General features: G+C 40.0%; 1 protein-coding gene across 12 annotated transcripts in view; it reads right to left on the bottom strand.

Annotated features, from left to right (window-relative positions):
- Window positions 1–23253, bottom strand: part of LOC139442570 (MAP/microtubule affinity-regulating kinase 3-like) — a 71255-nt gene that overhangs the window by 9321 nt on the left and 38681 nt on the right. For 4 of the 12 annotated variants that reach the window (XM_071223406.1, XM_071223400.1, XM_071223403.1 and 1 more), the window contains exons 8-19: window positions 22648–22783; window positions 21852–21952; window positions 20311–20430; window positions 19384–19483; window positions 16411–16523; window positions 15778–15976; window positions 14682–14824; window positions 13412–13593; window positions 7698–7739; window positions 6810–6950; window positions 5131–5373; window positions 2891–2959 (exon numbers count right to left, since the gene is read on the bottom strand). In XM_071223406.1, the coding sequence (XP_071079507.1) occupies window positions 2891–2959; window positions 5131–5373; window positions 6810–6950; window positions 7698–7739; window positions 13412–13593; window positions 14682–14824; window positions 15778–15976; window positions 16411–16523; window positions 19384–19483; window positions 20311–20430; window positions 21852–21952; window positions 22648–22783 (1589 nt within the window). Of the gene's footprint in view, window positions 1–2890; window positions 2960–5130; window positions 5374–6809; window positions 6951–7697; window positions 7740–13411; window positions 13594–14681; window positions 14825–15777; window positions 15977–16410; window positions 16524–18800; window positions 18901–19383; window positions 19484–20310; window positions 20431–21851; window positions 21953–22647; window positions 22784–23253 lie in introns of all 12 variants that reach the window. The other 8 variants (XM_071223404.1, XM_071223402.1, XM_071223399.1 and 5 more) reach the window with 8 other exon arrangements.

Here is a 23253-nt window from a genome sequence, read left to right as displayed (position 1 = left end):
TTGACGTCAAAGAAGTTATTAACAGAGAGGAAATGGAGAGCATAATATGGAAGAAGCAGCGTCATGCATATGCCTTACCTCTTCACATTATCTAGGTATAGGGCTGCCTTTCACACAGGCATTGGTAGAAGCTATACTTCTCCCTTTGTGGCTTTAGCTCGGGAACAACTGACTTGAGTGGGGAAAAATGACCTTCACATCAAACCATGCTTCAGTTAGAGTTCATTCTACCATAAATAAACCATGCAGTTTGAAAATAACCATTGCCTTGGATCCAAACGGAAAATAGTCTTTTCATAAACACAGCCAAGAAGGGAGAAATATAGACACTACTCAAGCCGTGGTAGGAGGTCTAGACAACACTCTAGTGGACACGAATCATGAACACAGAGAGGTCGATTCAACTGAAATGATGTAATGCTGAACATTCTAGTTTGGGTTTTATTGCACTGGCCCATACCAACTGCACAAAGTTAGTGCTTAAACCTGAAAGAAAATATATTATTAAGTTCAGTGTCCTCTCAAATCTGTCTCATATCTTGATCTTTACCAAAAATGTCTTCCAAAAATGAAATCATTTTCATTTTGTCAAACTCATTGCTAACATTTGAAATTGAAACTTTTGAGAGCTCCTGAAGAACATCTTGTATGATAATATGCAAAACATTGAATGCGTACATATTTCTTCATGAGGGACGCCAGAGCGGGAAAATGTTGCTCTTGGTGAACTAAACCAACAAAACCCAAACCAGATCTACCAATGTGGAACATGACAAACATATTGGGAAACATCCGTGACAGAAATATAAAGTCGTAACTTTATTTAAACAGATTAAAAATCAAAATGATTTCAAAGGCATCCAGTCTTCACTGATGCTTCCCCAATAGTCACTGATGAATGAGCAATGATTTTAGGTATGCTTCTTCTACTTGTCAGCTGTAGTCTATGGTGAACGTGATGATCTACACAAGCCTGTTTCTACAGGACAACATGCATGTGTTAGAAACAAACACAAAGTGAGTGAGATGTCAAGAGATGTTAGCAATACATGGTCAAGGTTACAGTCAGTACATACATTCATCAATAATGCAGAATCTGAATCACGTACTCAAATGTTAAAATTATCATTGATGATGCTACTGGTTACATGAAAATATTTTAAAAAAGAGTTAAATTTAAAAAAAATATTTTTTTCCTCTCAAAATGATAACAAGGCTAAGTTTCCAATCTTTTGATATTTTACAAACATTTGAGAATAGCTTACCAAATAAGTCATTGTTCAGATGTATGAATCAATATTGACAGTAGGCACTGCCAACAATGCAAGGAATATTGATAAAACAATTCCATTAAATGATACGGAGGAGAATGTAAGTGAGACATGAAAAGGAATCAGCACGAGGATGTTATTAACATGAAAAATTGATATGAAATTGACAATACAATCATGGAAATCAAATACCATGAGAAAAAATCGTGCAAACTAAAGGAGATCTTTCAAAGTGAAATACCAAAGAGAATGAATGTGAGGTAGATGAGAGAATGCTGTAGGATGGTGAAGAGACTGACTTGCGATGCAGCCCAGTATGTTAGCTAGAGCAGTAAGGGAAAGAGATAGCACTGAAATGAGGGAGTTCCTCCCAGGAGCAGAGACAACAGCAGCACACTAATACATCAAGTCTTGCTTCAGACATAAGCAGTGTTAACAATCCAAGCATTTCCACCTTGTCCTAGTGTCTTAATCCAGACTATTAGTCATACATGTTACAAGTCTCATCAGCTAGTATAATGACAGTCAATGGGTTTAACACTTTTATATATTGGGTTAGTCATGTGTTGGCATCTAATTTGGCTACTACTTAGCCTGTTTAGATTTCATGAAAATGATATTAAATTTCAACATGAAAATGTATCCAGTTACACCTAATTGTTAAGTAGCCACTAACATATTCCCTTAATGCTAATACGCAATGATTCTTTTGAAATGAGAACCCTTGTTACAGTAATTGCGAATTTTGATTATCGTCAAATTACCAAAATAGGCCCAATTTATTGCAGATTGTCCTCTCGTAATTCAACAGGACCACAACGATGCACTAAGATCCTGTTTAAGGTCACCACTCCACAAAGCACTTAGCGCAAACACGATCCAAAGATTTACAACAAAAAAGACTTACGATGCACTTTGCGGAGTGGTGACCAAGGGCCGATTTCACAAAGCAATCGTAGCTCTATGATTGTCGTAAATCTATGTTAAAGTATGGAAGTTAACGATCATCTACGCACTAAAAATTGCTTTGTGCAACTGGTCCCTGGGACATATATGATTCCTAGACCCAAGCTTGAACAGAGGGACTTAGTCATGTTTCATAGGGTTCCTCAAGAATATGACCTTATTCTTTCATAGTGTGCCTGTCAACATACCAGAAAACTTTCACTGACGTTTTCTTCAGAATCAATCGTCAGATCGATGCTTATGAACAAACATCAGTATACAAAGTAATTATCTATTGGAATGGTAACAGAAGATGGGATGGAATAAAACATTTCAAGAGGAACACTGGTGAAGAAACTGTCCAGTCTTAAACCCTCAAACCTTGGTGCATCATTGTGATCGAAGCATGTTTGTTCAATTATTTTTATCTTCCACTTTCCTCTCAAAACTAACCATACCGTAAATTCCCCAATAAGATGATTCAAATCCCATTTATTTGGATGGTTGGTGAATGGACTCAAGGATTAACATGTGCAGATGGCAAAAAAGCAATATGAAATAAATGGAAGATGTGACACACGGGCCATGAATCTCACCACGTGGATATCTGTTCTATCTGCTTGTAAACCGACCAATCAACACGTACAACTGATGGCGGGTTGACATTCACTTACATGTACTTTGTAGCGGGGTTCCGTTTCTGACGAACGCTAGTGGGTTCCAGCTCTGGTTGCCCGTCAGCTCTGAATTGTGATCAAATCATGCAACACATATTACTTGACTGCCAACAGAGCCCCTGCTACCTTAAACTCATCCCTCACGAAATACATACATTCAGACACAGGCAGGGCCCAATAACAGTTCCAGTTTTCAAGCTTCCTCAACAGAAATATCTAGTATTTGAAATTAAAACATGTCACTCCCGATTGATTCTTGATTCTGACAGACTACTTAGCCCATCAACTGAATGGTTTAATGACTTCCTCATGAAGTCTTCACATACAAACAAGTCTCGTTCCCTGTGCCTAATATCACAACATGGTGAAAGGTTTAGAATAAGAGTTTTGTGCAGGGTGGTTTAGTTCACAAAGATGTCACTTGTCAGGCAAGAAGAGGTTCACAAGGGTCGGTCAGGGTCCCAGTTGTCAGTTATCTAAAACCAGCCTCTCAAAATTCCATAAATGCTACAGCCATCTAATATTCATGCTGTGGCAAATACATTACTTAACAGAATGTTTTCCTGTTAATTATTAATAAAAATACACATACAAAATGCATGATAAAATAAGTGAAGGTATACTGTCCATAATTTCACTATGTAAAATTGCCCTTGTTTTAAGCAAATATGAATACTCTCCCAGACATAATTCCTAAGTAATGCAGTGGGATAGTTATTTGTCACAAGGAACCCGACAAGTAACCCTGATTGTCTTGCCTGTGAGGAGTTATATGCGTGGGAGTGGACAGTGAGGGTTAACCTTGGTCATATGTGCGTCTTTTCTTTAAGACTGCTGGATAACAAGATCAGTGTTGCTACTCATCAATAAATGGGCCAGGAAGTTCCTGACTTCACCTATTCAAAGGTTTTGTTTCTGGAGCAAAAGTCTGAATGGTGCTTAAAACTATGCTAATATTACCATGATTACCGTTACATTGTGAAATCAAGCCCAATACTGTCATATCCTCACTTGTGGACCATGAAAGAATAGTTAATGTTATTGGACATCTATTATAGGTGTATTTGTTCGGGCATTAAACAAAGGCGATTGGGTCCAAGGTATTTATCCCAATCCAACAAAGACATGAGATTCTCAGAGGTCCAGATAAGCTTTTGGTGTAGTGGGTATTTTACCCATGCATTTTAAAATCATTGGGTATCAGTAATTCTATCTGGGTATTCAAATTTCTATTACCCACAAGTTTTTACACATGTGGGTATGTAAGTTAAATATCTAAAAACACTATTCATCTAGTCCCTGCAAACTGGTGTCCTGTGGGTTCGAGAGCTTTATAGGACTCAAAAATACCACGATACTTCCACAAGAAAGTGTGATGGCAAATGATCATGATGTAACTGTCATCATGAAGTTTGGTAAGATTAACGGAATGCCAGTTTATAATTTCAAAATGAGTTGCTGATTTGCTAATCGAATAGGCAGGGTTACTTACAATATTTTGATGATACGCACAAGTTTTATTTTTGCAGCATATCTGTAATGTTCGTTGCGTATTTGATACGCTTGGATTTTATTTTACTGTGTATTTCTGCATTTCTGAAGGGTATTTTACGTAGATACACAGCTTATCTGGAGCTCTGGGTTCTGGATACTCGAGGAAGGGAAACATCAGAACCAGAAGTTATATCAAATTTGTTCTTAACCTGACATTACGGCTGATATCTGCCCTTGCCATGCTGGCAAAATTATTTCTCAAATGTCACGAGAATAGTTACAATTTGCATCCTCCTCAGCTAATTGTTTATCCAGCATTCTTACAGCATCAGAAACTCCCAGCAAATCATGCACCCGGGTCAGGTTACCTCCTCCAACAACAGTGCACTTGTATTGGTGGACAGGTTAGTGATTCACAAGCAACTGGCCAAACTTCCATGCAACATAGTAACAAGATGGAACGACTAACTAACTAACTTGAAAGCCTTAACGCCCAGAACACAGTCACACCCATTCTAGCTGCATGTCTTGTCAGAATGGACACGGCCAAAATTTCATTGTTCTTACTGGCGGAACTATGCCAAAAGTCACATACAGTAGGATCCCATTGTTAAGAAGGGAAACCTGCAAAAGGTTGTGTAAATGGTTAAACGGGGATTTCAAAGAAGCCGTTACGAAACAGACAGGAGAATGAGCAGGATCCATGCCCTTGAAGAAGGTCTTCCACCACAGGAGGGGCCTACCTTCTACTGAACTGTGACTTTATCCGGTTGAAGAAAGATCCTCTGGCACTCGAAGGACCCATCGCCGACGTATCCTGCGAGTGGGTCGGCATTGCTCCGGGGCCGTTGTATGGGTTCACATATTGCCGCCTATCTTTTCCATGGAATGTGTTACGAGCGTTCGTGCCTCGTTGCAAATTGGGCTTGTTACCTCCTGACATAGCTAACGACTTTCCCGGTGCCGTCCTGTCAAAAGGAAAACCCCTGTAAACCAAAGGAATGTGAGGACGGTTACAACACGCAGTGCAAACATGCAGACAAGACAAGGCAGACATAGGTAGATGTTACTACAGCTAATACAGGCTACGGCTCATACTACATACAGTTGTCGAAAAACACTGGCACTGATAACACTGTTGTCTAAATTCTAAGTGCTACTGCCCTACAATGTGTGTTTAAAAACACTACTAATACATATGTATACAACATGAGCATCAATACTATGTCAAATCTAAGTGCTACTGCCACTACTGTGTTGGAAACAAATGATTAGGTGACATAAGAGCAATTGCTACCACACATATTACATGACTGATTGATGTGAGGAGTGAATGGAAGCACAGCTGATAGATAATCAATATTCAGCAATGACTATGACATGGCTGAACAGTTCATTACGATAAGTCACTAAACATGACGACAAACAGTGATAACATAGACCAATTCAATCAACAATTGTACATCGGCTTACTGAAGTATATTTTGTTGACAATTCTGTTGAAGAATCTCCTTCACATAATACAGTGAGTGAGTGAGTGAGTGAATATGGTTTTACACCGCTTTTAGCAATATTCCAGAAATATCACGGCAGGGTACACCAGAAATGGGCTTCACACAGTGTACCCCACATAATACAGCCTTGATATTTGCAAGTCGTTACCATGACAACCCTTATGCAAGTGTTTGTGTGGGTGTTTTACCAGCTCAAAATTTAACAACTAAATCTGCTAAGGTACTTTTCAGGTAAGTCACTGTTCATTTCACTAGCCTTTTGAGACCAGTAAAAAATAAAAATGGTGAAAGTTACTGTCACATGCATTTGTTTGGATGGCCAGTGTGCTATGCCCTGAATATGCCCCTAACCTTTGGGTATTGCTTATCAATACATGAAAACTATCTCACTGACTTGCTCTGAAGTCTGTCTACATCGACTACTAAAGAAGGACCAGTTGACTGTCTAACTATGCTGTTAGTGGGTTGAACCTAGAGGTGTAACAATATCATGGGAGGACACACGAACACAGGTTTACACAGGGGAAGGAGTGAACAACTTGGCTGCAGTCAGCACAAGACAGCGATATGCAGCTCCCAATACCCGACAGGCCAGTGGTTGATGACAGGACCGATTCAAACCATCAGAGTATGATGGCACCTATTCTCCATGTTTAGTCATCTCTATTGTTAGTGGGGCCTATTCAAATTTGTACCTAGCAAAACACACAGCTAGATTTACACTACATTAAACAAAACAAAACTTAAACACATCATGAAAACCTAACATTCACACATGAAGTGCATCACAGTTGGGTTTCCCATTCCATTGTACACCATCACAATCACTGATCGTGAGGTTTCTTGTATACGTAGGTATCCTGCCACCAACACAGGGAGCATGCAAGACAGACGGAACAGGGTCTTACGTGGGCCGTAATGGATCATTATCACCAAGGGGAGGCAGGTCAGTAACCCGAGATGACTGAGAAATGCTGGCAGATTTCACATGACCCTTTGGCCGAGCAGAGGGAGCCTCAGATGCCGCAGACGTGGAGTTTGGAAGATGGCTGCAAAACAGAGGGTTAATCTTTCAGTTGCGGTCAGTTAGAGGGGAACGTGACATCACGTCACTGCAAGGTACGGAGTATGTGGACAGCAGATCACATATCTGCAGAGTGTTTCTCTACTGAAATTTGAAAATCATTATCAAAGTTGAGCCGTGATAAATGAACACATTTTCAAAAAGAGCAATTTTTTTTTTTGTGGCTGTGAAATTTGAAGATCAGGAGAGCATCATCTTCAAAGCTTCTTTGGTATGTATACGCTACTACGCTACACTCCTCCATCACCCTGAATACCATTGGCCACTTGGGGTGTAGCCACTATTATAAGCCTACTAATCAAGCGACAGCCTCCTTCCGCCACATATGGGCCTCGTGTATTCAGGCAGATGTAGGAACATATGTAACTTGTACACACGCCTCAAAGTCTTGATGATTGGTGAGCAGAACCTCCTCACAAATGATCCACAGATTTTCAAAAACAGCAGGACAATTTGTCATATCCCAAAGACCAGATCAGTATCTGCAGATGATGCTACTGCCCCCACAACATACTGTGTTTACCTCCAGTCTTCACACCAAACATGGTCACGGACACATCACAGGGGAGTGTACAAGGGGAGGTGGTTAGGGGTTGGAGGAAAGGGTGAAAATAAACCAAACACTAAATAAGGAGTGTCCTAACCCTTAATAGAGAAAAGTAGCAAGGGTTAGTGCAGTAGGACCATGCGTGGCGGTGAATAGACATTTTACCTTGATGTGGACTCAGCATCATTAGGCCTCTTCCTCCTTTGACTGGAAAAGTCAAAAAGATATGTCGGAACCATGCATGCGTTCTACATAGATCTTCAGGTATCAGTCTACTCATGCCGAGAGTTCATTCAAAAGCCCAAACAAACTGGAAATCATTAAGTTCTGTCAAACATTCTATTTAGTCACACTTTCCTGAGAATGTTGAATCGTTTGATCAGCATTATTTGAATTCTGAACACTACATCATGCTACATAGCAAAGCAGAAACCTACGTAATTTAGTCACTAGTCCGTGTCATATGGACAGGTTAACCTTCCATTTCCTACGAGTCCTATGGCACACTTATTATCCAGGGTATTTTATTTCTATTCCATTTTCGGAAATTATGCTACCTTTGCCTTCTCTCTGATCACTAACTTAACACATATCTATAGCTCGCTTGATATTAATGACCAATCAAATGCCACTTCTGAATGATAATTTGACATAGACCTGCATCAAATTTGCAGCCTCAACTATTTAAACAAATCAAATTAGCTGAAAAACATGTTTTCCATAGGAGCAAGAATTGGGAAGGGAAGTTCATGATGGCATTTGGCATTCCAAGTCGTATTTGAGATAGTAAGCGATAAGGCGAATCGATCACACGTAATATCACTGCGTGCTTCAATCGTGAGAGAACAGCATGATTAGATTGGATAGCTATGTTTATTCTTGTGCTGTGTCAACTGGAACCAAAACAAAGCCATGGTGGTGAGTGGTTCCAGGGTATTTGTTGTTAAAGAAAGGAGATATAATTCTCTGGATTATTGAGGATAGTCCAATGTACACCATTACAATTATCTAGTGAGATTATCGAACAAGTTCCAGTGTCAAATACTGCCTAGCTGATAGATAAGCTGCCGAAGAATATACCGATTCTTGATGTGTAGGGTTAAATGTATAGTTAAACTGCTATGCATCCTTAGCACGAACACATGGAAGGAATTGCTTGCTTCCTCCTGTAACCATTCCCTCCCTTCCCTTACTCGTGTGATCCTCCCATCCCGATCTGATCATCCTCTCCCATCCCAATGTGATCATCCCCTTCCATACTCATGTGATCATCCCCTCCCATCCTCATGTCATCATCCCTGCCATACTCATCCCATCCTAATGTGATCATCCCCTCCCATACTCATGTGATCATCACCTCCCATCCCAATGTGATCATCCCATCCCATACTCATGTGATCATCGCCTCCCATCCCAATGTGATCATCGCCTCCCATACTCATGTGATCATCACCTCCCATCCCAATGTGATCATCGCCTCCCATACTCATGTGATCATCCCATCCCAATGTGATCATCCCATCCCAATGTGATCATCGCCTCCCATACTCATGTGATCATCACCTCCCATCCCAATGTGATCATCACCTCCCATCCCAATGTGATCATCGCCTCCCATCCCAATGTGATCATCGCCTCCCATACTCATGTGATCATCACCTCCCATCCCAATGTGATCATCGCCTCCCATACTCATGTGATCATCGCCTCCCATCCCAATGTGATCATCGCCTCCCATACTCATGTGATCATCGCCTCCCATCCCAATGTGATCATCGCCTCCCATACTCATGTGATCATCACCTCCCATCCCAATGTGATCATCGCCTCCCATACTCATGTGATCATCGCCTCCCATCCCAATGTGATCATCGCCTCCCATACTCATGTGATCATCCCATCCCATACTCATGTGATCATCCCATCCCAATGTGATCATCGCCTCCCATCCCAATGTGATCATCCCCTCCCATACTCATGTGATCATCCCATCCCAATGTGATCATCGCCTCCCATACTCATGTGATCATCCCATCCCAATGTGATCATCCCCTCCCGTACTCATGTGATCATCCCCTCCCATCCTCATGTCATCATCCCTGCCATACTCATCCCATCCCAATGTGATCATCCCCTCCCGTACTCATGTGATCATCCCATCCCAATGTGATCATCGCCTCCCATACTCATGTGATCATCCCATCCCAATGTGATCATCCCCTCCCGTACTCATGTGATCATCCCATCCCAATGTGATCATCGCCTCCCATACTCATGTGATCATCGCCTCCCATCCCAATGTGATCATCGCCTCCCATACTCATGTGATCATCGCCTCCCATACTCATGTGATCATCCCATCCCAATGTGATCATCCCCTCCCATACTCATGTGATCATCGCCTCCCATCCCAATGTGATCATCCCCTCCCATACTCATGTGATCATCGCCTCCCAATGTGATCATCGCCTCCCATACTCATGTGATCATCCCATCCCAATGTGATCATCCCCTCCCGTACTCATGTGATCATCCCCTCCCATCCTCATGTCATCATCCCTGCCATACTCATCCCATCCCAATGTGATCATCCGCTCCCGTACTCATGTGATCATCCCATCCCAATGTGATCATCGCCTCCCATACTCATGTGATCATCCCATCCCAATGTGATCATCCCCTCCCGTACTCATGTGATCATCCCATCCCAATGTGATCATCGCCTCCCATACTCATGTGATCATCGCCTCCCATCCCAATGTGATCATCGCCTCCCATACTCATGTGATCATCGCCTCCCATACTCATGTGATCATCCCATCCCAATGTGATCATCCCCTCCCATACTCATGTGATCATCGCCTCCCATCCCAATGTGATCATCCCCTCCCATACTCATGTGATCATCGCCTCCCATCCCAATGTGATCATCGCCTCCCATACTCATGTGATCATCCCATCCCAATGTGATCATCCCCTCCCATACTCATGTGATCATCGCCTCCCATACTCATGTGATCATCCCCTCCCAATGTGATCATCCCCTCCCATACTCATGTGATCATCGCCTCCCATCCCAATGTGATCATCGCCTCCCATACTCATGTGATCATCCCATCCCAATGTGATCATCCCCTCCCATACTCATGTGATCATCGCCTCCCATACTCATGTGATCATCCCATCCCAATGTGATCATCCCCTCCCATACTCATGTGATCATCGCCTCCCATCCCAATGTGATCATCGCCTCCCATACTCATGTGATCATCCCATCCCAATGTGATCATCGCCTCCCATACTCATGTGATCATCCCATCCCAATGTGATCATCCCCTCCCATCCTCATGTGATCATCCCATCCCAATGTGATCATCCCCTCCCATCCTCATGTGATCATCCCCTCCCATACTCATGTGATCATCCCCTCCCATACTCATGTGATCATCGCCTCCCATCCCAATGTGATCATCCCCTCCCATACTCATGTGATCATCGCCTCCCATCCCAATGTGATCATCGCCTCCCATACTCATGTGATCATCCCATCCCAATGTGATCATCCCCTCCCATACTCATGTGATCATCGCCTCCCATCCCAATGTGATCATCGCCTCCCATACTCATGTGATCATCCCATCCCAATGTGATCATCCCCTCCCATACTCATGTGATCATCCCATCCCAATGTGATCATCCCCTCCCATACTCATGTGATCTAGGGAAGGATGGGATCCATGAAGAACACAACAGGGAGTGGAGGCTCAAGTCAAGTAACTCGATGTTGAATGATGTTAGGTTCATCTCAAACAGTGCTTGCAAGAACATTGTAAGTTGTGTGCATAACATTGTTAGACTGACCAACTGTTAGTCTCGGGTAATGGATTCCTGCTGTGTCCTAAGTTCAGCATGCCGAACCCTGTCACAGCAGTGTTTCACTGTCCATGGTACATAACTTCACTCCAATAGTTAAAATAGCTTAAGTTGTAAACATGCATAGAAAATGGCTGGTCAAAAACATGCATCTTCATCAGGCAGCATAAGTAAGTCATGACAAAACAGGCAGAAATATGGACCCATTCATGCCATTCTACGCTTACTTTACAAAATAATCTGTTCCTTGATAGAAATGAAAAGTCATCTCCCCGGAACTTTGACTACATTTGAAAAGAGCATGCTAACTATGACACCGATTTTGTCATTTTATGTAACAGTCAGCAATATTCCACTTCTAGTCACAGCAGACAAACCAGTGACTGATATCATGAGCATGCCCCTCACTGTCAGGCCATCCACATCACCAAGCCTGACCCCTGATTAGTTGCATATAACGACAACAAACGAATGCTGGGGACAATTCTAACTTGGGAGCTAACTTAACTTAATGTGGGAGGAAAGCCCGAAGTGATGCAGGTTTCAGATGTTTACCACTTTGGTGAAACCCACGAGCATGAGTATGGTGCTGACAATCCTAGAAACAAAATCTGGGCGAACCGGGATTTGAACCCACAATCATAGGTTTCTGGCATGCCCAAGGGATGCAACTCTGCACAGCGAATCGCGACGCCTTAAGACGACCGGGCCATCCGTGCCCCCAATAGCCAAGATGAAGGGGACAAATGTAAAAAATGATTTTTAAGTGGTCTTCACATGAACTGATGTCTTGTTGCCAGACCTACAGATAACCTAACAGTAATCATCCATATTTGTCAACATAATTGGTATTTAAATCTCAACAGGAAAAGGTTCATTTATCAAAGCCACATTTGGGAATATTCCCAATACATGACAGCAGGCCAGACCAGACAACCAGTGATTCATATGATGAAAAATGATCCACCCTGTCGGGGTATGTAGGCCAGTGTCAACCAAGTCACCATTAGGTCGACAATCATTGGGATTCCGGGTTAGAATAGAATCCCAGGCTAATTTCACTGTTGGTTATCACAATATCATATTCTAGCTGATAAATCTGACAAGAAGCTATAATAATTTGTCCACTTATAGTGTATTGCCTCACTGAAATGACGGGTCATCATTGTTCAACAGCGACTATATTCGAGTATCCTGATACACACGTGTGACGAAGGTCAATGCCTTGATATAACTTGAGTGAAATGCATGCATGTAGTAACATGAGAGTCATGACAGATAGAGCGATGTGGTCATTCTGGGATGTCAGGTCGTGGGTAAAAGGAGAGGGCTACCCGGGGCACCAGTCATGGACAGAAGATTGGACATGACAGACCACAAGACATTTGCACACTTCAACAAGACACCAGAAACAAATGTCTGAAACATGCTACTTTGATCATCATCATCATCATCATCATCATCATCAATGAAACAAATGCCTACTCAAAAACTACTCAACCTTTTCGCGGAAAGTATGCATGGTGGTCTTGGTAGGGTTTTCCAGTGTGTAGAATAACAACAAACAGAAAAGCACGAGGACTAAATAAGTTTGTGATGGTTTGCTAACTTTCCAGCATGGCTAGATTATTTAAATTCTGCTATAGTGTAGAGAAAAAGATCATTTACAGGATGTTAATGTCAGAAAATTGAAGACTGATACTGAAGTAGACTTCCATGTTCATTTAATTTGACGTGTGGAAAAAATAATCATGAACTTTAAAATATAGTAGTTGAAATATTTCAAACCCGAATTTTCATGTTGGGTGTCAATATACAAGACTTTTCAAACCCATGTAAATCCTGTAGATAACAAATGTCACCATACAATTTAAAGTAAACTTCAATACCACCATACATCGTGCACAACTCACCAGGATCTGGCCAATCATGACTCCATACTTACTGTCAGATTACACAACCTTATTCACATGGAATGAACATGCCAGCCACGAGGTACAACTCACCTGCGGATGTCTTGCCCATTGGTTGCTTTAGTCTTGACAGGTGTGTTGTCTCCTGGGCTGAAGGTGCTCCGACGCGGAATGCTCGGGTTTTGGGAAATGACGCTGTTCTTGGGTGTAGATGTACTGGAAGTGTGGGGAGTTTTCCTTGGCACTGTTGCACGACCTGGGCTTGGCGCAGCTATCTGGAAACACCAACAGAATGATTTAATATTTCTACTTCAAGCCCTGCACAGCAGTTCAAACACTGTAATTGATGGGCAATGTCTGGGCAATGTAAATAATTTTGAAAAAATAGTTTGTCTTATGCTGCAGTCAGCAATATTTGAGCTACTTCACAGCAGCTTGTAATTATCGAGTCTGGACCAGATAAGCCAATGATTGACTGGAACATCACGCTCCAAAGGGGTACTGACACGCCATCAACCATGTCTCCGAGTCTGACCACCTGATAACCTGATCCAGTAGTTATCATCAACAAGCAACAAGAGCTTGGGACCTATTAAAATTCAAATACTCACTGGGTTCCCTAGCCAGATAAACAACAGTCCATGACAATGGTATGACAACTCATTGCCTTGTGTACACTTTGTTAAACACCTCACTCAGCAACATTCTTGCTATATGTTGGTGGTCTGTAAATAATCAGGCCTGGACCAGACAATCCAGTGATTGAGATCATTAGCATCGATCCACGCAATTGGGATACAATGAGATGCATCAACCAAGTCAGCAAGCTTGACCACCCAATCCTGCTAGTCGCCTCTTACGACAAGCATAGCCACCTCTAAGTGAGTGAGCATGGTTTTACACCGCTATAGCAATATTCCAGCAAATATCATGACTGGGGGACACCAGAAATGGGCTTCACACACTGTACCCATGTGGGAATCGAACCCGGGTTTTCGGCATAACAAGCGAACACTTTGACCACTAGGCTACCTGACTGACCGCAACCTATTAGGGCAGCATGGGTTGTTTACGACCTATTCTAACCCAAATCTTCACGGGTTCGGTGTACACTAACAGAATTAAATATGTTCCAATTTACCATGTGAACATATAAGTTAAGTTAAACTAATAAACGGTATTCAAATACTCTACATCATATTCAAAATCTAAACAGGAATTAAGGATTGATAATCCACCATGACATTTGGTCAAACAAACTATTTTGATGTTTTTGTTTATCATAAAAGTCATCTTAGTTATTTGCATTAATGAAAACCTGTAATCTCCCCCAACATGGTTTGAGATGTTGCAGACGACCTACCTTGGGCGACTCCACAGTCACCGAGCCCCCAGATGGCGTTTTCATTCTGGCTGTTAATGTGCTTTCTTTTGTCGTTGACGAGGTGTGATCCACCGTGTTCTGACGCCGAGACGATGATGTAGATTGTGCTGCTGATGTGGTGCCTGCAAGAGGTAACCAAGACATACAACACTGATGTCAATCAAAGGTAGCATAGTAGAGACAGAGAGATAGAGAGAATATATATAGCCTATGGCAGAGAAGTACACTTACTTTCTACAGAAAAATACAATCAAATTAAAATTTGTGTCAATTTCATAAAACACATATTTTGTGTAATTTCAAATTGTCCAATGATTCAAATAAGAAATCTTCGGATAGTTAAAACTTAAAAACCAAAAAACCCACACTGTCCAACAATTTTTTCCCCACAAAACATTTTATCCTGCTACAAATCAAAACTATTTTGAGGATGGCATACTTGTATTGGATCTTGCAGAACTAGTCGCTGCTTTGGCATGTAAGTTTTTCTTAAATGATTTCTTATCTTATACAAACATGCTAAAACCTATGTTGCCTTGCATGAATCGTATTCCTCATACACATTTCATCATCCACTAACATGTTCTAAGATTAAAGCTAGTGTTCACCTGACCCATAAAAGCTTGTACTTGTAACACCGAAGAACATGCTCCAACACCACTATCACTATAACCAACTGACAGTGCTTGCATTCACAGCATCAAGGAACAGTTCACAGGACAAATCTACATATTCATTACGAGAAACGATATTCAAGAGGTATTAGACTATGACAAACCGTTATAACAAAGCATAGGGTTTTAAAAAAACCATAACCCAGCAAATAATGTTTTAGAATTGTAAGTAAAATAAATAATTATTTTTATATATTTTTTTTAAATATAAAAGAAATATGAAAAATAAATATATAAATATAAAAAAATTACTTATTACAAGGAAGAACATAATCCAAAATTTCTGAAACTTGTTTTTAAAACAGATGAAAGTTCAAGGCACCAGGTTAATATCATAGTCTAATGTTATGACAGGGATAGTGCGGAGTGAAAAGAGGTGAAAAAAATCACGGAACACCAACGTTTGTTACTACCGTTGTTCTCTCCGCCATGACTAAACCGCCGACTCTTCTGCCCGGTGCTGCCACTGGTTGCTGATTGGCTGCGTGTAACCTTGTTTGGTGATTGGCTATTCGTGCTATTCTCCCCGTGTGGCCGATTCGGTGTCACTGGTATCCTACCTAACGACAAGTTGCTTCCTGACCTATCACTGCCTTCCAGCTGCAAACAGACACCAAGACAAAATGGTCACATCTCTCATGGCAACCCAAACACAAAATGGGTGTATACTTACTGGAGTATAAAAGTTCTTTATGCAACATCACTAATCTGGTAAGTAACTTCTTTGAAGAAATTCCATGAAATCATAGTCATAGTGTGTTTATTGAACTGTTTTTCAGGAAACAAAATTCTATTTCTGATTTTTTTGTGGAAAGGCTTTAAAAACCTCTGATTACCATCTTTTACAACTCTGCGAGACTCGCTGACCACCCGATCCTGTTGGTCGCCTTTTACGACAAGCATAGACGCCTTTTACGGCAAGCATGGGTTGCTAAAAACCTATTCTACCCCATCCCTTAGTCATGGAGGGCCAGGCCATCAAAGACTCATGGCTGGACAGGTTTCACTGGAGAGGTGAGTTCAAAGCTACTCACGTCCGACGTCCTGCGTCCCAGCAAAAGATACGACGCCTGGATATCGTCATACTTCTGAAGCCTTAACGACTCCTCTATGTCTTTCCTGTTGTAGCCCATGTTCACCATGATTTCTGGAAAAACAATAACTCAAAAAATACTATTTCTGAAATATACTTCTGTGCAGAAATTAATACAATGACATCACTTCAATACCTAGATTTCTCTGGTACTAAATTATTTGAAATGTTTAACAACTTATCAGAACACCATAAAATCCTAAAGATTTGAATGAATTCCAAAAGCAAAATACTGTGATATACATTACTCTTAATAAAAGAGTGTGTGCACACACACTCACAAAGAAAAACAGAACCATCAATATTTATTTTTCAGAATAACCTAGCCCATGAAAACAATGACCAAAACAAACAGGCATTAAACGGCAAAATAAAAGGGACGATTAATGATTGGTGTGGTGATGTCTCAATGAAGTCACTATGAAATATATACTACTCAAAAAATGTTAAACACCAGATTCTTTCATATTACTAAAGTTAATTTGTCAAGCCATTAACTATAGCAATATGAAAGAATGGGATGTTCCTTAACTTCTTTTGAGTAGCGTGTGTGATGATCAGGGACTTATTGCTAACACTTATATCATTGCCAAAGGGGATGTTTCATGAAACAAATCTTGCTCACAATGGCAGAAATATTTTCAAACAAATTTTCATTATTTACTGTTTGTGAAATGTAAAGAACATTTTCTCATTTTCAATTCTTTACTGAAACACTGCATAATCGTAATCAATGTTCATAACAGACATTCAATTATTTTCTGTGATGTAAATAGTCTCATTCACATGGACGATCTAATAAGACTAAACAAAGAACATTCTTCAGTCAACACCAGATGTTTCAAAATAAATGCGAGCTCCTGTAAGTGCAAACCTTAAGAGAAGAGACATCTTTTACAAAACCAAACACAATTTCACTATTAACAATTGGCAAACACTGTGGGAACAAGTAGAAAACACATTACAGGCAATATGAGCCAAGGGTTTAACACTGCAAGACAAGAATATTAGGATTGCGCTATATATCACACTGGGGGCCCATACCACAGAGTTATCACAGTGCTACGTCTATTGAAAGCCTATCGTGAGTTAGGAAGGTTGAAGGGTTACAATTGCTCTTGTCGAGTCTGGTATGTGGTGGTGATGATGATGATGATGATGATGATGATGATGATGATGATTGGATGATAATGGTGTTATCCACATTTCTCTACATCTACTCTACTTTCACTTCAGCTAAATATTTCTTGCTACTTGAAAAAATTCTACATGTGCCATGTTCAGTATTCATTAACTGAGTCGCCACTCTTCAAAAAAAAAAAAAATGTTCCAAATTCATACCTTGAAATTGCGTAACTGATAACTTCTAACAAAATAACAATTTTCTTCTGAACACACATCAATACTTTTCTGACTGACAATTTTGAATGGGGAAAATGTCTTCGAGATTGAAACAAAACAAACATTTTTGGCAATCTTTGAAACAGAAGGGAGATCTGAAGTCAAGGTCATTTGAATGAAATCACACCAAATTTCAATAGTTGACAAAAAACAAGCTGAATCAGTCAACATGATTAAGAATGAATTGAAATTGATGGGTTAGAATAATACATCCGGATGAAAGGTTAAGTTTTCAGGACTGTGCACTACAGTGATCTATATATTCAGAAGAAAACAAAGCAGCAAGGCGGAGTATTCAAGGGCATGAAACAAGGATTCCACAACAGGGATAATACCACCCATCGGACGAGGGAGAAAATATCACCATGGAGATACCGTACAAAAAACATGCAGCAACAACAAAATCGTTTCGAAAAATAAAAACAACATGCAATAATTGGAAACAAAATGAGAATAAGGTGCCGTATAGTTTAGATTAAAGTGTGTATTACATACATTTAGCCTGGCAACTGTTAATGTCGTGGTTTTATATATTTTGTGATATATTGCTGTCACAAACATACAAATATTTCTTGAAATGCATACACACATCTTTTTTCAATAATTCTGTGGAAAAAGAGGTGGAGAGAATCCTTGTTTGTGTTTCCCCACACAGTGCTAGGCAGAGGTAGCTGCAGCATTGCCATCTTGTCAAACAATAATTGCGCTTGAAAAAAATAAATCTATTTAGTTTTCTAGATTCAAAGTAGGGGCTGAAAATATTTTCCTGCGGCATGCCAAAATTTTTACTTCCATTTTCATCCTTGGGGCTCATAATTAAAGAAGGATAGAAGTGGGGCAGTGAATTACACCAACCTCTTGAACTAAATAAACTTATTTTTCAGCTTTATCAATGATTTGACAAGACCCTAAAGACATAGACACATTTACCTATCCGCTCAGGATCAAGCTGATCCTTTGACGGCTCTTGGTAAGGTTTTAGTTCTCTATCTTCAAAACCAATATTCATCCAGCGGTCTTTCATAATATTCTGATCAAAAAATAAATCATGTTGTGTTTCATTCAAAGCAATACACGTACGGTGTGTTTGACTTGGAAATAGAAGGACACGTGCATATTCGCTGCCAGGCTGATGAGGTAACACGGATATAACATATATAGCCACCGAGAAGGACATACCATTGATATCACATGTGTAGCGGCTATAAGGTAAATAAGTGACAGCCAAAATAAGCAATATTTGTGTGTGTTTAAGCATAGATATGCTTTTAAATGCAAACATGTTGCTGATAAGTATACACACAAATGGCTTCGAGCTACAACAGTAAAATGGGATTAGCTAGTTCCATGCAAATGTTTTGAGGGGGGAACTTTGACTTCCATCCAGAACAGGAATATCGTGTCCCCAGCCTCCCTGACATGCTCCATGCACCAGTCCCTCCATTTCCAGACCTCCAACAACACTAATATAACAACATAGAACTAGCTAACAGCCAGCGTCTGGGCTTCATACCTATTCGTACAGGATCGTTAAAATCTTGCGGAGGCTCAATAAAAGGTTTAAGTTCATCATCCTCGTAACCTATATTCATCCATCGGTCTTTCATTATGGTCTGTTGCACAAAGGGAAGAAGAGCAAACACATACATGATTAAAAAGTCCAAATGAGATCACTATGGCCACAGTTGAATGTCAATCCGTGTTTATAGTTTCAAATGTCAAATTCATGCTGAAATCAAATCTCTTGTATTCATGGCATTAAATGCATGAAATAGAATTTTTCCACAAACATTTGGAACATAGCGTACTGAAGTTTAGGGACAACGAACTTATGGAATAAATGAATGTTGCATTATGCCACAAACAGCAATATTACAGCTTTCTTTTGGCGGATGTTAGTGAGTTGGGTTTAACGCCGCTTTTAACAGTATTCCAGTTATATCACAGTGTGTCAGCTTAATGTGGTAGGAAAGCCTGAAGTGATGCAGGTTTCAACCAAGTCAGCGAGCCTGACCACCCGATCCCGTTATTCGCCTTTTACGGCAAGCATGGGTTGCTGAAGACCTATTCTACCCTGGAATCTTCACGGGTCTAAAAGTCAGGTATTAACTGACTGAGTGAGTATGGTCTTATGCCGCTTTGTGCAGTCTTCCAGCAGTATCAAGGCAGGGCACACTAGAAATCGGCTTCACACATTGTACCTATGTGGGGGTGGTCATATGAACAAGGAGCCTCATGCAACAGCCATTGTGACCAGCCAATCCACTTTAAATCATGGGATACTGCCTGATGACAGTCCCTAAATCTTGAGAATACATACACTTTGTCATCAATACATTTTCTAAATATAAGAAAAAAGATTTACTGATATAATATGAAAATCAATAATCATGAAACAATTTAAGAAATTGTCTACAAAATGATTTTTAATAAGACTCACCTCTAAACTGGCCCTTTTTAATGGATTTAAAACTAAAAACTTCTTCAGTAGATTCTCACAGTCTGTTGACATATAGAAGGGTATTCTATACTTTCCTCTCAAAACCCGTTCTCGTAGCTCCTGCAATAACAACATCAGACATAAGTCTCCGTTTACTTTCAGGAGTAACTATTGAACGTTTTTATGCATTAGGCAATCACCTGAACGAGATCACAGATCCCTATTCAGCGTTACAAATTGGCACAAGTCCTGTAGTCCTTGCAAAACTGCCCAATAGTTAAGGTATCATAAGGACTAGTAGAAATTTGCCATTATTAAGGGTTTGGCTACATGTCATCATTGTAAGAACTCGTGGACTAAAAATGTTAGTTTCTACCACTGCCATTTCATTGTCAAAAATGTATAAGATTTTAATATCTGTCTATAAGAAATACAAAGATTAAACTGATTATTTCTAAAATACAACACAAATATTCAATTGTTCAGCAAGATCCACAAAAAAACAACAACAGTGGTTTTAGAACCAAGACCCCATTCTACAAAGTGACCTCAGTAAAAAGAAAGGGATGCAAATTTCTTGACAAGTGTCCACTACCCTGACTCATGATAGATAAAAGGACACACTTTGAAAAGCCTATATTTCTTCACGGGATACCCTTAGCATCACATAAATTGTCCTGGGGACAAGAGAAAATCCAACAAGAGTTTGCCACTAATGTGGCTATATCCCCCGCCCCTGTTGCAGAATTTAGGACATAATAAAATGTAAACAAACCCTAACCATTTTTAATCGTGGTGGAACTTGTCATGGAAATTGTAATAAAAAAGAAAAGTCCATCTTGTTGCCATGGAAACGCAAAAAATAAAAAATTCTAAAATTTCTAAATGCATCAGTTCAGCATGTACCTGACAAACCTGCAAAGTTTCATGAAACGAACCCTACCCTCACAGAACCTAAGTCCATCTTGTTGCCATGGAAATGTAAAAAATAAAAATTTCTAAAATTTCTAAATGCACCAGTTCAGCATGTACTTGACAGACCTGCAAAGTTTCATGAAAAAATATTGAACGGTTTCTGAGTTATGCTCCGGAAACGAAACGTGACGGACGGGCGGGGGATAATAATGGAATTCCTCATTGATAAATAGCATTTGAAGGCGATAAATTTGAAACAGTTCTCAAATGCTTAAAGATTGCTACAAACTGGAACTGAATAAAACTGACAGAAAATGTCAACATAGTTAACATGTTTTTCCTGTTCAAGCAGAACTAGCTACAAACTCACGGGACAAGTGTTTTGTTTGTTTGTAGTTTAACCCCGCACTCAGCAATATTCCAGCAATATGACAGCGGTCTGTAAAAAATCAAGTCTGGACCAGACAATCCAGTGATTGACATCATGAGCATTGCTCTACGCAATTGGATACAATGACTTGCATCAACCAAGTCATCGAGCCTGACCACCATCCCGTGAGTGGCCCCTTGCAACACAAAAGTTTTGCAGCCCTGGACTTAAAAGACTATTTGTCAATAACACTTACTTTTAAATTTTGTCCGTCAAATGGCAAGGAGCCACTGACCAATGTATATAATATGACACCTAAACTCCACACATCAACTTCTGGTCCATCATACTTTTTGCCTGTAAAAATAAAGGATACAGTGTTTTACTCACAAGGGAATACAATAGCAGGTGGACACAAAGTAGTCGATGGAAAATATCATCTGAACACTAGATCATACAAAACTAGAGTAAATATATATATATACTACTCTGAACAAGATGAGGACACATCATTTTTCTCATAGTCTTTAATTAATCTGTGTTGGTCATAACATGTTACTGTATTCGACGTAATAAGCACCCAGGGAGCTCTCAAAATTAGAAATAGGGGGCTCTTATCATAAAGAAACAGAGTTCAAAGATAAATTTCGTGGTTTATGCTGACAGCCTGAAATGTTTTTGTACAACAGATATATTTTTCCAGAATTTAATTGCCCCTAATTTTAGGGTGCATATAACACACGAGTGCGTATGATACGCGAATAAATAAGTCTTGTGTACATTGATCAATCGGAAGGGGTGATAATTGGGATGGTTCACTAGCCAATATATTAGCAAATATCGTCGCGGGCACTTATTAGAGCAGGGTGCTTATAACGATAATTACGGTAACTATAAACAAGAAAACACTGAGTGTTCTTTAAAACTTCTTTTGAGTAAAAATATTACAAATAGTATTAAAATTCAGATTTCTTTGGAATGATACCATTATTAGAGCATATTCAAGATCTTCAGAGGATGTTCACAAACATCCTATCTGGAGAATTTCTCACCTTGAAATAACTCCGGCGCAGCGTATGGCGGACTACCACAGAATGTGTCCAACTTGTTTCCAGGTACAAACTCATTGCTAAAACCAAAGTCTGCTATTTTGATATTCATATCTCCATCTAGCAACAAGTTTTCAGCCTGAAACACAGAATAAAATACACGTGTCAAATATTGATAATTACAAATTCTCTTGATTATCATTTAGGAGAAAAACATTTCGAACTGTTGGTTTGTAAAGCAATTTCCAGGTATTGAATATTTATAATATATAAGACCACCAAATGAGAAAACATGTAATGTTTATCAACATTGCAATATATCAAATTTATCAGTCAAACACTTCCTAAGTGAACTCTCACAGTTGTGAGATGCTACGTTACTCTGGAATGCGTAGGCGTCATGACACAATTGATGTCAAGGCTTCCATGATAACTGAACAAGCTTGGCAGAATGTGGAAAGAACACACCCATAATCAACTAAATCAAAGTTGTTAGGATAAATATTGATCCAACTTAATAATTAATTAATGTATCCATTTCACCAAGGTGAATGGCACATTTTCAAATTTGAGATCGAGAATAAAAAGAGAAAGGAAAAATGAGCAGTG

Source organism: Haliotis cracherodii, unplaced genomic scaffold (genome assembly GCF_022045235.1).
Source record: "Haliotis cracherodii isolate W230 unplaced genomic scaffold, xgHalCrac1.p SCAF_5, whole genome shotgun sequence".
NCBI lineage: Eukaryota > Metazoa > Mollusca > Gastropoda > Lepetellida > Haliotidae > Haliotis > Haliotis cracherodii.
Note: the sequence above shows the minus strand (reverse complement) of the source record. Positions and strands in the feature narration are given on the sequence as shown.